This window comes from Pelecanus crispus, chromosome 9, assembly GCF_030463565.1.
Source record: "Pelecanus crispus isolate bPelCri1 chromosome 9, bPelCri1.pri, whole genome shotgun sequence".
NCBI classification, from domain to species: domain Eukaryota; kingdom Metazoa; phylum Chordata; class Aves; order Pelecaniformes; family Pelecanidae; genus Pelecanus; species Pelecanus crispus.
In genome coordinates, this window is record NC_134651.1 from 18,989,116 (window position 1) to 19,005,258 (window position 16,143).

Consider the following 16,143-nt stretch of genomic DNA (forward strand, 5'->3'; position numbering starts at 1 on the left):
GAAAAATAGTGAAAACAGACAATTGGACGTTAGTATTTTGCCTTCATTTCCCCATACATAATATGACAGACAAGCTTGTATCTCTATAGTTGTTAAAAAATGCTTGTAAATAGCTTAAAATAGTTGCTTTTTTACTTTGTGCTTTATTTAGTACTTCCACAATACAGCTTAAAAAGCAGCTTTCATGAGATATTGCTACATTAGGTTTTTAGTTTATTGTCTGCTTATAAATAAGAGGAAGACATTTATAAGCAAAATTGCTATTTCTCAGATAAGACCTTACAGATAAGGCAGAGGTTTTAACATTTAGTATGAATGACTATTTTTATCTGAACAGAAAATAAATCCTCCAGCACAATCTTTAAATTATAATGCTTATTTTCATCAGAGCAAAGAAAAACTGATGTAAACCAGGTGTGTAATCTGGTTTTCTGCAAGATGCCCAGCCTTTTAGATCAATGCAATTTAACTAACTGGTTTAAACTATAATTACGAAGTATTTCAAAAGTATTTCCTTAAATAAAATTGATAGTTGTACAAACTCACTTGAAAATGGATCTATAGCATCTTTATGGTGAGACGAAGAATACTGATGCTATTCAAATGCTAGCACCTATAAGGCAACTTGCTTGAATTCCACAAAACTTTTTCAAGTTTTGCTTAAAAAGGAAAATTAATGCTTGGCTTCTCAAGCACAAGAGATCTGTTGCATTTTAAAAAGTGTGTGAACCATATGTATATATGTACAGAAAGGGTATTTTCCTATCCAAAATGCTGTCCTGCCTTTCTAATACAACAAAGTATTTTCTTTAATATCTCTGCCCCGAGCAGTTATTTGTTCCCTTGATGCTCTTCAGATTATTTAATGAATCTCCCTGCAACATCTCATCATACATTAACAAGTGGTCACCACTAATATGACTGCAGCTATATTGAACAGGCAAAATTAAACTTAGTGTACAAAATAAATAAAAATGTTAAAAATATTAAAATATTAAAAATAAATAATCTAGAGAGATATTTTGAAATAAGTCAGTCTGATTTTCTAGCTCTCTTAATCTAGCTATAGAATTTCAGATTAGGAGGCAAGTTGTAACTGTGTCTTTTGGATGGTGTGTTTTGTGTTGTTACATGTCTTTAAAACACACGCATATTTCCATCGAAAGAAAGCAGTTTACTGCATGTTGAAATTGTTTTTACTTAAGCAAAAATTAAATAGGACAATTTTATTTCACAATAGGAGATGTGTGAATTGAATTCACGGAAAGCCACGTAATCAAGTTACTCTAGCTTTAACAAGTTACCATGTGTCAGCTGAGGATCTGTGTGAGCTCCTAGCCCGTGGCATATGTGCAGTCATTTGACTTAACCCTCTTTCACTCTGGACTAAATTAAATCACATTGCCTTGCACATGCTGCAGTTGGAGTGTTCACACAGTTCTGCTGCTCAGCCAACGTGCAGTAATATACGTGTGTGTGTCTGTGTGTGTGACTAGTTACTTTTGTGCAAGTCAGCCTTTGCTGGCAGGGATATTTGGTGACAACTCCTCCAGTTAATGGGGTTTTTATTTTTATGTGTGCAATTCGCCTGGCAGGGCCCTATTGTAGGCAGTATTGAGTACTGTGCTCAACTGTGAACATTTCCCTGGGGTTCTGGGCATAAGAGCTAACCTTGCAGAAAATGGCCTTTTGATAAACAGCAGCAGCAGCAGAAGCGCGAACCACGTAAAAAGTTCAATGAAGTGTTAATTTCAATGACTTTTTTAAAAGATGGCCTTATAAAGCAAAAAGTTAAGCATTCAGCTGAAACCCAAACCATTCTGAAGGATGCTGTTAGGCTATATAAGAAAAGGTATAATTATAAATATGATAAAAATCAATATCCTGCCCTGCTGTTCATGATCAAGTTGTGTACCTTGCCTCACGTGTAAGTAGATGTAACCATTAGATGATCTACTTTTTAATACATTGTATTATGTTTTAAGCTAGCATCTAAATAATTTTCACTCTTTAGAGTCATCTTTAATTAATCAGTAAATTATTCAAAACTAATTTTTATTCACTGCTACTTCTAGCATGTAACAGTGGGAAATGATTTTTGTAGTCTAACTTTGGAGGTTCATCTGCTCAAATTTGTAATGCTTGGCGAAATGCCTTTTGTTTATTTATTTATTTTTAAGACATCTCTTTCTTCAGATATGACTTTTGTGACCAATTCACAGTCAAGATATTTACACTCACTTGATCACATGGTTGTTTGCACTCTGAGATCTTGGACAGACTGCTTAACCTGATCTGTAAAATAAGGATACTAATGCATAATTTAAAGGAAAATGTGAAGCATATTTTAATAACACTTGTAAAATGCTTCAAGATCTTCAGCTAGTAGTGTAACATACTGCACAGTGCATTTAAAACTAGGGTAGCCACTCATGAGTCTTTAAGTTGAACTAGTCACTCTCGATAAATCGTAGCTAACCTCACCATCCAACCTACTGCAGCTCCCCATTATCGCAGTCCCAGCTATGTCATTTGTATTCAACCACACTTAACTGCTTTTGTGAAGTGTGGCATCAGAGATTCTGGTGGTCTACGTTTGTGCCCAAAATAGTTCACTGCCAGCTTGGTAGCATTGTGGAGATGCTGATAAAGAAGCACATACAGGGAAATTGTCATACGGGAAATCTATTAGAAGATTAGTCTTGTCACCCTTCACTGGGCTTTCACCATTATTTTGGACAGTAAGCAGAGTCCTTGAAGCCATGACAGAAGGTCACACTCTAAACTACTGTCACATCTCCTTAATAAGCTGTATGCGAGTGGTTTCATAAGTGTAAGTGTACTCTTGCTAGCTGACTATTTCATAATCCTATCATGGGTTTTGGTCCAGTCAAGCTATTAAGTTGGGTAATTGTTTGTAACAGTGAAATTCAGAAATTGCCATTTGTTATAGAGGAAATGTAATGGAACATGTGTTTGGGGATTTTTGTATGCTAAGTGAATCCAACTGGTTTGCTCAGTTCATAAATAAATTTTAACTGTCAGTCCTGCAAAACTGAGCTCCAGCTTGAAAGCCCAGCTGTGTGCTATTTCTTCCCAGAGTTTCTGTAATAATTTTGTGACACCCAAATTTTGCTTTCTGTTATACCTGTGTAACCCTATCATTGTCAATCTGCCTCTGACAGCATTGCAGAAATGTTACTGAGAATATAACTTGACCAGCAGCACATTTGTCTTCATCACTGCAATGGTGATTATCTCTAAGAAGAAAGTATATGTTTACTTTTCAGAGCCCAAGATGAGTTTTCAGTGTTGGTAGTGAAGGAAGAAAGCATATCTATTTTTAAACTGACTATGATATCAGTTTGGAGAAGAAAAATGCAATGAGAAGTTCTAAAGTAACTTACCAACAGCAACAAAAAAATTCTTTAAATTGTTGTTTCATGTGAGTTTTTGAAAAATAAAGTATGTGAAACAGTTCTTGAACTGATTCTCACTAAAATCTATATATACTTTCAAAAGCAGTATCTGACCAAGGCTTCTGTGACAAAGCACAGTAAGCGTGCTGATCTATATAGAATTTGGGAGAGTTGTACCACTTACAAATAGTGCTATTTGTGGGCAAAATAGCAGTTTTGCTATTGCAGCTGTATTTTTGTATCCCCAGATGCTATGTTGCTTAGCAGTATCATTAGAGAGTGATCTCAGATGTTCTGTACAAGTATCCTGTGGTACTGATATCACAGAAGGACTGCATCTAAGATTGCAAATGTCATTGACTACCTGTTTCTCACTACTTCTTTTCTGCTTATGTATGATAAACTGTATCATGAGAAATCTTGTTATGCCTTTCCATTTGTTAGGTCTCTAAAATGAGCTGAACATGACTTCCATGAATAAGTAGAAGGATTGAGCTCTCTTAGATTTGCTAGATGAATAACCACTATCTGAGATTGTGCAATGTCATAAGAGAGGGAAATTGATTGGTATAGTTAAACTGAATTTACTGCTTTATGCCTTGATCCAAAAAGGCACTTAAGCATGGTGGTGATTAGTATAGGTGCTTGTGGTGGTCTTCATAGTCTTGAATGTTAGCTATACCATATGATACATGGACATTGTGAGTGTTATGGACATGAAATAATCTTCGGATAAAATTTGGACATAAAAAATTTTAGGAGAAAGGACTAGAATTCAAATCTTCCTTTGTCTTTTTTCTGGTGAGTACTGCAATCAAAATTTAGTTCTCTTTTTTCCTAGCTTCCTTTCTTTAAATTATTCTTATGTCTGCAAAGTTCAATGGCCACAAAAGAAAAGGTTGAGCATATTAACCACTCCTGTTTAACTTGCTGGATAACATTTTCTCCTGTGGTGTGAGAGATGTGGTCAAACAGAAATTTCCTCTTGGGTCTTTTATACTTTAGGTTAATTCTGTAACTTTCCATTATCTGTGGATGAACTAGCAGAGGTACTTATGTAGCTTCTATCAGGGACCACTAAGGCTTATAAACTGTGGTTCAATATGGACTGATAGCAGCCGTATTGTTTCTGGAAGCTGAAATCAGGTCTGGAAGTATTATAGCTTCATTATGTTACTACAGGACATAATGGATGTCCCATTCCTGGAAGTGTTCAAGACCAGGCTGGATGGGGCTTGGAGCAACCGGGTCTAGTGGAAGGTGTCCCTGCCCATGGCAGGGGGGTTGGAACTAGATGATCTTTAAGGTCCCTTCCAACCCAAACCATTCTATGATTCTATGAGCTGAAGATGTGGTGCAGGCACACCCAATACCACTGCTTTGTTCCTGAAGGATTGATACTATCTGGTTTTTTTCCATTTGTATATATCCCAGTTTCCCATTTTCCAGATAATGAATAACTGACTGTGCTGTACACCAGGAATGGGGTGGAGAAATGACATCACCTTATTCTGGGGCCCTTTTTTGTTTTCCTATGCATTTTGACTTACCAATGCCCTTAATGCTGGGACTATCTACTGTGCAGGGAAGCTGTAGGCACTTAGTGTCTTTGAGAACTCCAGTGCTTTGCAAAATGTTAAGTTGGCTACTGACCCCAAAAGCTTTTGGTGTGGGAAAGTGTTGAGAGAGAAAAAGAGAACAGATGGAAACTGATAGATGTCCCACTGCTGTCTCATTTCTTTGGGAAACCAGGCTAAAAATAAGTTGAAAACTTGGGGACTGATGCTTCATTGTAAGTGAGGGCCCAAATCCCTTGGCAGTCATTCTCTCTCATCCAAGAAACCTTTAGGTGGACTCAAAGACCTGTAGTTTTGTGAATTGGAACTTTAATGTAGTGAACTATTACTGTATTTCTGCTGTAAAATGATAATCTATTGTTTCAACCATAGGTATATATGTTGGAATACATATATTCGCTGTGTGGAACACAAGAGAAATACATTTGAGCCAATACCAATAGGCAAGAGTGTGTGTGTGTGTAATAGCATTGAGTGCATACCAAGAGATATTTACAATTTGTAGTTCAGTCTTACACCTGCCATTAGCATAATATGCAATAGGATAATGTTCTGAGTTGGTGACCTCTTAGCTTCAGTCTTCCTTATTTTGGCAGTCCACTATGACCCAGCTCACTGACCTCAGTCTGCTGTACATAGAAGGAAGGTATTGTTCAGAAATGGGGCTTGCAAAGGAAGCAAATCAGTCTGTGTAGTCTAGAAAACCTACAATCAATTAATGTTTGAGTAGTGGTAATCTGAATAGCATGATATGATCTTGCTGAAAGCAAGACACAGTGATGACACCTGTCATCTTTTATTTTGACTTTATTCCTTATTTTTCGTTCTTAACTTTCTTGATGTGAGAGAAACAGGAGCATGCGTGCTTTGTGCTCCTTAGGCGTAAGTAGGTAAAGCTACCAGGGTGGAATGAGCTGTAGTGTGTTTCACCACGCGTACTACCAATGAAATAATGCACGCATTTCTCAGGCTATCAGATGTGTGTGCACAAAGCTTGAAAATGCCTCCTCTGCAATCTAAATGATTGCTCACATTATATTATGATTTATTAGGCTTTAAAATTGTTTCTGTAAAATTACTGTAAATAGCTCAACCCTGAATTCTTCAACTTAAAATGCTCTGATGTCATTGTGTTTTAACTAGCTTTAGAAAACCAGCAAGGTTAAACTGAACAAAATTACCTTTTGATATAAACAGCTGTAATGTTTTTCTCCAGACCTTAGATGAAGGGAGCTGTAAACATGCTTCTGAAATTATTCTCCTACCTAGAAGTTAAAAATAGAACTTAAAACTCACTCTAGTTCAGCTGCTGTTATGGGAGTTGAAGAAGGAATCAATTGAAGTGCTATGACCAGAGTTAAGCAGAGAGTCATATTTAGATGATCAGACAAGCTTCTTCTAGTCTTAAAACGTAGAGATCTCAGAAAGTTGTATGCAACTTCTATAGAGTGAAAATAAATAGCCATGTTTTTATTTTTCTAGTCTTTGGAAATTAGATGAAATAATTAGAAATTACAGGAAAATTTGTGGCATTCCAGTGAGAATAATGATTTTTTTCAGTGGTTTGCCTATGGGCTTTTGATACCAAAATAGTAACAAGATTGAAAGTACAAAGAAGTTTGATTTAATATTCCTTTAGGGAGCTGTCCTGAAGAATATGTAACAATCTGCTTCAGACAAGCAAATGTGAACCCAAAGACATTTTCTAAATACCACATTCTTCCAAGCATTCACATATAATTGCATGACTGCCAGTGACAATCTCATTCAATTGTTAAAGGAAATAATTCTGGCTGCATCTTTGAACAGATGGGTAAAAATGGGGTGTGTATTAAGGCCAGAATAAATTGGCTTGCTTTGAAGAGGTCAGCAGATTACAGTAATCTTCACTAGCCAAAACAGAGCATTAGACATTTGGAACTATACCCAGTGCATTTTTTTTTTAATCTGATCTTTTAGAATGTTTAGCTAACTTGTAGAGGCTATACTCAAGCTGATGACATCTGTATTGGACATGAGATTTTCCTGCTTTGAAGATATGGTTTAGGGATCATTGTTTCTAGCATAAACAACTACTTGTTCAAAGGATGCAGCATTTTGAAAAAGTGATCTAAAAATGAAGAACAAAGAATGGAAGTCTTCCATATGATTTTCTATGGAATTTGTAGAATTAGTCATGCTTGACACTTTCATATGCAGAATGTAAGTACCGTTTAGCAGCTGTTCTGGAAAGAGAATTCATGTGTTTCATGAAACTTTGGTTTATTACTGTTCATTATAAATATTATCTTGAACTAATTTTTTTTTCTACTTGACTAAATATTGTGCTATCTCCAGTCTATAATGCAAGAAGCTAGATTGCATCTTTGAAGTTCCTTTGAGGTTTAGGCTGTAAATGGATTATAGAATATTAGAAAAATCATTCTATGTCATACAATTCCTGCATCCATTTACAGTCATTCGTTTTAAAATTAAGGATATTTAGATTTAAAAAAGCATCCATTTTTACTTAAATTCTCTCTTTATTAATTTCTGAAGAAAAGTATAATCCTGCAATGGTTCTATGTCTGTAACTTTCCATACTGATACTACAGTCTTAGACCCTTAGGAGTCTACCTATATTAAGGATAGTGAAGTCAAGTTTAAGTTTGGCAGGTTATGGAAGGATCTTTGGGGTTTTTTTATGCATATATTCTGCATACAGTATATGCACTCTACCAAACCCATGCTTTTTATGTCGCTGCACATTTATTCTGCCACAAGCTCCCAGAACAAAACAGCTAACTGATGCCACACACAGAAGGGCTGTAACCCAGGAGTCTAATCACTGTGGTGGAACAATGCAGTTCAAGCACAAGTGAAGTACAGGAGCAGGCTTATATGTATTTTGACGTGAACTCTGACTTAATTGTGCTTGTCATGGGCTGTGTTTGTGCCTCATTTTATTTTTCCTGCTGTCCTTTATTTTATTTTCCAGGTATATCTGTTAGAAATATGGGTGATAGGGTTATTGTTATGCTCCAGTGTGCTTTAATAGCTTCCAACCAACTATTTTTCTAATTCCATGCAATTACAGGTGCTAGGCATAGATTCAAGAATTTTTGTCGTCCTTGTCAGGTATTCCCATTTTCAGGTTTTGTTCGTCTATACCTGGTATATCACCTTCCAGAGTGACCAGATCAGACATTCAATAATATTTGTATTGCAAATATACAAAGAAATGCTGTCAAGCTGTGTATGTCTGTTCTTGCAAACTTCATAAAAAATGCAGCGAAGGGGATTGTCCATCTGTTCCATTGTAATGCAGTTTATGGTCTGTATGCTTTTTAGCTCTGAATTAACTTCTAGGAATTAATTGAAACATTTTTCTCCACTGAATTTTATTTTAACATTCCCTGTCATTAAAAAACTTAAGGAAATATATTTTTAACTTACTGAAAAGATAGCAGGCAAAAGCATTTGATTATGAGACCTAAAAAATGATAGCCGGTTAGAGCTCTGGATCTGTTTCACCAGCTTGCCTTCCTTTTGTTAATCAATATAATGAGTGTTTCCAAACTATATTCTAATTTGTATTTACATGCATTAAATTTAGATAGGTGTGTATGAAATATGAGCAATGATGTTCTTAGTTGGCAGTTTCTTTCAGTTCAGTTTTATTTATTTGTCTAGCAGTAAAGCATTAATATGAATTAGTGTATTTTCTCATATAGTAAGAATATATTTTTTTTTTTTAAGGTTTTTTGAATGATTCAGTTACTAAATGCATTGTGGCTCTACGCTTGACTGTGATAGTGAAAGTCAGTACCTGCGTGCCTGTGGGAAGCGATTCGGATTACTTCCAGTGTTCGGGGAAAGGAAAATGTATCACCAAACCAGATGAGGTAAGGTGAACTTATCAAGACCTTCTCATAGTGTGGAAATTCCATGATAATATAAACACAGGGTAAATTGTACTTGGTCCTCTGAGTGTGTACATACCTTGCTGCTGTGTAATAGGCCTCAAAAGCTCATAGATGTTCCTAAATAATAACACTTTATTTATTTGCTATTCCTAAAAATCAAGCATTTAAAAGTAAGAAAATGACTGATATGAGATGCAAAGATTCAAACCCTGCCCTGGCAATAAAAACAATTATTCAAATTAGGTATAAGGTAATGTGTACTGCATCTTACTGTCACTATACAAGAACATTTCTTTGTCAGATGAGAAGCATGTGGTGGGCACCCCAATCTCCAGACCAGTGCGTTCCAGTTTAAGTCTTCAACCTTCTTTTGGTTTTAGGTCTGATTTAATCTAGTACTTATCTCTTCGCGTCTCGATAATTGCTTGCTCAGAAATCACTGATCAGTGCAATGGGATTGTCTGAGCATAATTATGAGAAGAAACAGAAAGGAGTAATTTGGTAATGTTTGGAGGTTTTCCTGTATGACTTTCTTCTTTACATAATACTACATTGAGAGATTACAACAGTGACAGCAATTCCACTGGCCAGTGTGAATTTTTTGTGCGATCTAGTAACATGAGAAAATAAGAACCAAATATGTTAAATTTGCAGTCTGTATACTGCTTGTACAAAACCAGACTGGCCGCTTGTGAATGATATCCTGTATTCTCTGTTACCTTCTATACATGTTGATTTTATTTCACGGATTAAAAGTAATTTACAGCCCAAATATGTGCAGTTAATCTTTGGTTTTATTAATATTCATTTGGGAGATAAAAGCAATAGTAACTGTTGAGTAAATATTAACAGCTGTGAGCCTGCTGTGAGCACAGAAAATTTGGCATATTTAGGGAATTCACTGTTAGTTCATCTGCTACCATTTTCTGATTTAAATTCTCAATAAGCATGTTTGATAGAAAAACGTTTTGAATTGTAACAACAATAATTAAATTGCTACAGTAATCTATATATATATATGGCAGTGCTAACATCTGGAAGAATTAAGTATCTACTTTAATTCTCAAAAATGAAATTTTAAAATGCTTGAGGTAATGTGTGAACACAATTATTGCAAGATGCGTTTAGAAGTAAGTGCTACTCTACGATACCAGCTGGCTGGTATCCAAATAAATTATTCGGATACAGTGTCCTATTTCATAGTCCAGTTTAGTTTTTCTGCTTTACTATATTTAACATTTTTATTTTATAAATTCAGTATCTTGAATTTGATTTATGTAAATAATATGTTCAAATTTACTATATATAACACCATATCAAAATGTCTTTTTTTCCATTTTTTGTCGAGAGTTAAAGCCTTTGATAAATGTCTTATTTTCTATTTTTTTATGCTGTTTGTCCATTTTTATGACTCTAATTTCTTTCTCTTATTGCATGTCATATGTCACAAAATGAAAATAAATTACTTCCTGTGTCTATACAGAGGCATGAATACTTTTCTGTATTAAGGAAAATGCATATATGGCCTTTAATAATTATCCATGTTTTATAAATCTTTGAGACATGGTGAGCAAAATAAAATAATATTTAAAAAGAAAGACAAATTGGCTTTATGGTAAGAAAGAGGAGCTATTGTGTCACTCAAAAAAAAGAGAAATCAGTACCTGTATGTCCACACCTGTAATCTTGACACTGAAAGTTTTATATGTTAACACTAGAACTGTTAGTGATAAATGACCCCCTCTCATGCACATCTGGTATGTTGCTTTCCCTGGAAATGAATAGAAAAATTTAGGATTGTTCATATCTTTCCACCTATTCTTCCTCTGAACTAAGAGTAATAACAGGAAAGTTTATTAAGGTAGTGTTTTGGATGTAACATGCACTCAGCTGTAGTTGACCGACACCCCTGTGGCTGGAGCTGTGGAGCATAGAAGTCATGTTGAAGTCCATTTCTGAAGAGACATCTATCAATTCATGGTAGTCAGAGAACTGGAATTAGCAGGATTCTCAATATCTCTTATCTTCAAATAAAATTTTAACTTCAGAAAAGTAATTGCTTTTATTTTCACTGTCACAAACTGCTGCTGAATTTTCTAGAAGTTGAACAAATGAAAAATGTCCACAGTGATCCTCTTGAGTGCCATCAAACCTATGCCAGGTAGCCTGCTGAGCTGGGGTAACTCACTAAAACCTCAGGTAGTGTTTCCAAATGTAGATAATTTATGTACAGCTTCCTACTCCAGAGGGAATAAATATGTCATGTTGTCTGTTCGTCCATAGTGGTTTTTTTAATTTGTCAGTTTTCCTTACGCTTTAGCCTATTAGTTGCATAATAGAACTTCAGCCAGGAATCTGATTCAGGCCCAGCATAAGCAACATAGGTAAAAATGGAAGGTGCATATTTCATTAAGCAGAGTCATTTTGCCATTGTTTAACTCATCTTAGGTAACATATGTCCTAAAATGTCTTCGTGATTTCCCTAACGATGGGAAAGCAACTGCCAAAATTACATGCTTGACGTGTACCAACCGTTGTGTTGGTTTCCCACAGGACACATCTTCTGCACTTCTTTTTGCAGAACCGAAACTTTAATTTTCTTTAAGTTTACAACATGCCCTTTGTGATTTGCTGTTTGTTTTTATCTATAATTCATTCTGTTTTGCACAATCTAGTCTTGCAGGATGCAAAGCAACTTCTTAGAAGAAAGCTTATTTATGGTAGTAGGCCTTTTATGCAAAGAGCTCTGCTGGCTGTAGTCATTCCTTCCAGTGCCAAGAAGATTAATGATTGTCTTCGTGTTTTTTATGTAATTCATAGTTTTATTCCAAATAATGTAAAAGAATGTAGTAACACATCTGCTTAATGGGAAAGTTAAATGTAATTAACAATCTGCAGTGATATAAGTGCAGTAGCATACTGTTATCTATGGAACGCATAAAACTAAACAAATGAATTCTGGTCTAACCTGAAAGTCTTGGCCAGTTTTTACTCATTCCCTACTTATACATCACTTAGCTTCTACTCAGCTAGATGCCTTTTATAGAGTGTGGATATGAAATGGAAAACTTTCAATGGCAGAGTTTCATTTTCTATTATTGTTGCTTTTGAAAGGAACATAAAATTCACCACTTTGTTCAAAGTTCTGTGAAGTGAGGTGATGCTGAGTCAAAGTAATGCCTTTTCCTTCCTTTGTATGAGCTTTGTATCCCTGCTTTGCTGCCATGGTTGCCATTCTTCCACAAGGGAAGCAGGAATGTGTCAGAAGGATAACACTGGTCTTGGCATCATCGCAGTATAAGTATCACTTTCACATCTACATACACAGCTTTAGACCAGCATAAGTTGTCCTCAGACCAGTTAGCTGTGAATGGAAGAGAAAAATCTTGGTATTAACCCAAAGAGAGAGATTTGTTTGTTGTGAACTTCTGATTCTGTGTAGAATTTTAAAGTCATCTTTGACCATCCATTGGATTTGAGAGCCACAATTTTGCTTACTTATGGTGATAAATTGTTTCCTTTCACAGATTGCTCTGTTCTGTTACTTCGTCTCTCCCATGTAAAAAATGGAAGAGCTGACTGTGTAAATATGAAATTTTATTGCTAGAATTAGAACCCTTGGGATTTACACAAAAATAACTGGCCTCTGCCTGCACTGAGAAATAATGTATTGAACTGAATAGTGATGATTTCCATGTCTTCTATATGGGCTAGAAGCTTTGGGGTAGAGCCACTTGATTATATTTGTAGAAAGGCTAATTATACAACAGCCTTATATATACCTAAAGGCATGCTCTCCTGCATATGGAATTAGTTTTCTAAGTACAATAAACTCCAAAATACAAAACATGTAATTATCATACAGCAATGCTTTGCTCAAATATTACAGCAGCTCTCTGTGAGTTGTAATAAATACTGTTATAAATACTGTTATAAATACTGTTATAAATACTGTTAAATACTGTTAAAGTCTTTCTCAGCAAGCGAAAGAGTAGATGTTCGTTTTGTTCTGGTCATCTTAACAGCTACTTTACTATATTTAAAAAGAAAAAAAAAGAAAAAAGGTGAGCTGTTATGGTCTCTCTAGTCTGAAATTTAGAATCTGGTGAGAACGTTATCACACTGCTCACTTAAAATAAGGGAAAAAAGTACTATATTCCAACTAGATTTATAATATGATACTTACAGACAATTGTATTGGATAATAGCAAATTATTTTAAAGAATTTATTTTATTGCCATCCAAATGATGGCGTGTGATAGATTTGCACTCCCAATAATCAAGTAAAATACACAGATGAACTGTCTATTAATAGTAGATTGTCTTGGAATTCTTAGTGACTTAGTGTGTAGTTTCTTCTTGACTTAGTTTTCCTCAAATATGCTAGACCATGTCATCTATTCATGAAAAAAATTAATAGTATCATTTGGGAAAAGTGAAGATGACATGCCTAATAAAAATGATGACACCTAATCTTCTGTACAGAATAACTTGTCTGCATCTCAGAACTGTTATCTGTCATTAGACATTTCAGTTTCAAGTGTTACAATGCTTTTCTTTTTGCTTTTAAAACGCATTTTGTTAAATACACTTTATGGTAAATTGATCCCTATATCATACTCTTAGAGAGATATCAGTGTTATCTGAGCTTTTCTTAACTTCCGATTTCATTCATATTGTTGAGGCAATGACTGATTGTTGCATTGTTTAAATACATTAATACTTACATTATAATGTTCAGCTTCCATTGCTTCGAAATGAGATTTTAGTGCAGGCAAAGCCATGCTGTTTGTGCCTGTGTGGACAGTACAGACATTCCCTTCCTCTCTGATGAACGGTTCAGGTAGTGATGTACTTTGCATCTTACTCTCACATCTAGCATAAAACAACCATGAACCTGAGCCTACCTAACAAACATGGTACCTTTATGTTTTGACAGAGTTAACTTTGATGAGATGGTAGACTTCTTGTCTCTCTTGCTTAGGGATGTCTTTAGCATCAGACAGATGTAGATAAGCCTGTTCTCATTTTCAGTGCATACGCAAGGACCAGAAACACATTTAAATGACATCAAGACTCTGATCGCTTCAGACAGGGTACAGAAACTAGATACAGTGCCTGTATCTTTCCCTGTGCTCTATTCATGTCCATTTTAAGAAACAAATGCCATTTTTTTTCATATGGTGTCTCACTCTGTTCATCCGGAACAGGTGAGTTCTGGAGACAAGACAGCAACCTTGATTTTGTATGAAGTCTAAACTCAACACTCCATTCCAGGAACGCTAACAAACACTTTAAGTCAATAACATAATTCCATGTCTGTAAAAGTTAGAACAGCTGTGAAGGGTGCTGCAAGCAACATGTTCATGTGCACTCTTTACCTGGGTCCTGATCCTAACATGTGCATGATGGTACTGCATGACTCAGATGATATGAGATGTTGAGGACACTAACTTTGAACCACTGATGACTGTTGTCTTTAGGGACCAAAGTGATCCCTGTGCTGATGTGTTTTCCACCAACGCTATATAGAAATGTGGAAATACTCATTGTCTATTTAGTTAATTGTTTAGTTCTTAAATAAAAGTGATTATCTGTTTCACTGTTAGCCACTTCCCTGTGTAGCTCATATGAATTAGCTTCAAAGTAAGTTACTATGCTATGTGATTATAATAATTTTTGACTGGGTTTTGCTTGCCTGTTGTCCTGGTTTTGGCTGGGATAGAGTTAATTTTCTTCCTAGTAGCTGGCATAGTGCTGTGTTTTGGATTTAGGATGAGAATAATGTTGATAACATGCTGATGTTTTAGTTGTTGCTAATGCTAGTCAATGACTTTTTAGCTTCCCATGCTCTGCCAGGTGCACAAGAAGCTGGGAGGGGGCACAGCCAGGACAGCTGATCCAAACTGGCAAAAGAGCTATTCCATACCATTATATAAACTGGGGGGAGTGGGCTGGGGGGCAGCGATTGCTGCTTGGGGACTGGCTGGGCGTCAGTCAGCAGGTGGTGAGCAATTGCATTGTGCATCACTTGTTTTGTATGTTCTTTTATCACTACTATTATTATTATTATTATTTTCCTCTGCTGTCCTATGAATCTGCCTTTATCTCAGCCCACGGGTTTTACTTTTTTTTTTTCTGATTCTCTCCCCCATCCCACTGTGGGGGGGGAGGGTGAGCAAGCGGCTGTGTGGTGCTTGGCTGCTGACTGGAGTTAAATCATGACACCTGTCTTTCCTTTCTGTTGAACTACAGCCTTGTTTGGAAACCTGTCATTGATAAAGTGTGAGATATTCAGAGCCGTTTTGTGAAGAGGCTTGGCCAGATATCAGAACATGTATAGACCATACACTTAGACTTCTGGCACTCCAGATAAATAACATACCCATCATTTTCAGTTTTGGAGATGTATAGTATTAATCCTTGTTTAAACTCTACCGGTGAAATATTTTTAAGGAAGAATGAAATCTGGGTTTTACCAAGTAAAGTTTTTTATTTGCATGAAGATGATTATTTTCTTTTCTACTTAGGTCACAGCTGTTTATTCACATGAAACAAACATAAGTAAAAAATAGAAGATAAAGTACTAACCCCATCTCTTTGTTTCTAGTTCCATGCACATTCTGTACTTTGTATTACAATGTTTGCACATGGGACAGCTTCGTTCCAGCCCTAATGATCTGGCTTTGAAATGTATGAGAGTGAGTGATGTTGCCATCTAGTGTTTAATGAACAAAGAAAGAAAGATATTTAATCTAAATGTATAGTACAGATGAGAAAGCTTTCCTTGCTTCCATTTTTTGATACTTCCTTGGCAATCTTACTGACCGAAGAATTTTTTAAAATCTAATTATAATTATTCTATTACTAACAAAAATGTGTTGTGTCATGCCTACTATAGGTATTGAAGATCTTTAACAGCCATAGCATTCTTGGTCTTTTATTAAGCAGCAAGGTTTGGAGAAAGTAACAAATATGTTCAGAAGACGACCTGTTTTAACAGAATTGAAGGGGTGTGTCACTACTGAAGTACCACAGAAGTGAGCCTCTTGGGACCCCAGCCTTGCCCTTTACATAAAGGGTGCATCTTTGTAGTAGGATTTTGTTGTGGTAAAACTGCACATATTCTGACAATTATTCTGGTCTATAAATGTAAAAAATATCTGTAGTGATTTAGACATTATGGATCTGTTCCCAGCCTCCTTGTCTAGATAAAAATCCCAGATATTAAAAACTTTAGAT

The 16,143-nt window shown here is 35.7% G+C and overlaps 1 protein-coding gene across 1 annotated transcript in view; it reads left to right on the forward strand.

Annotated features, from left to right (window-relative positions):
• Positions 1–16,143, forward strand: part of DNER (delta/notch like EGF repeat containing) — a 136,592-nt gene that overhangs the window by 73,994 nt on the left and 46,455 nt on the right. The window contains exon 5 of the mRNA XM_075716876.1: positions 8,735–8,880. Within this exon, the coding sequence (XP_075572991.1) occupies positions 8,735–8,880 (146 nt within the window). The remainder of the gene's footprint in view (positions 1–8,734; positions 8,881–16,143) is intronic.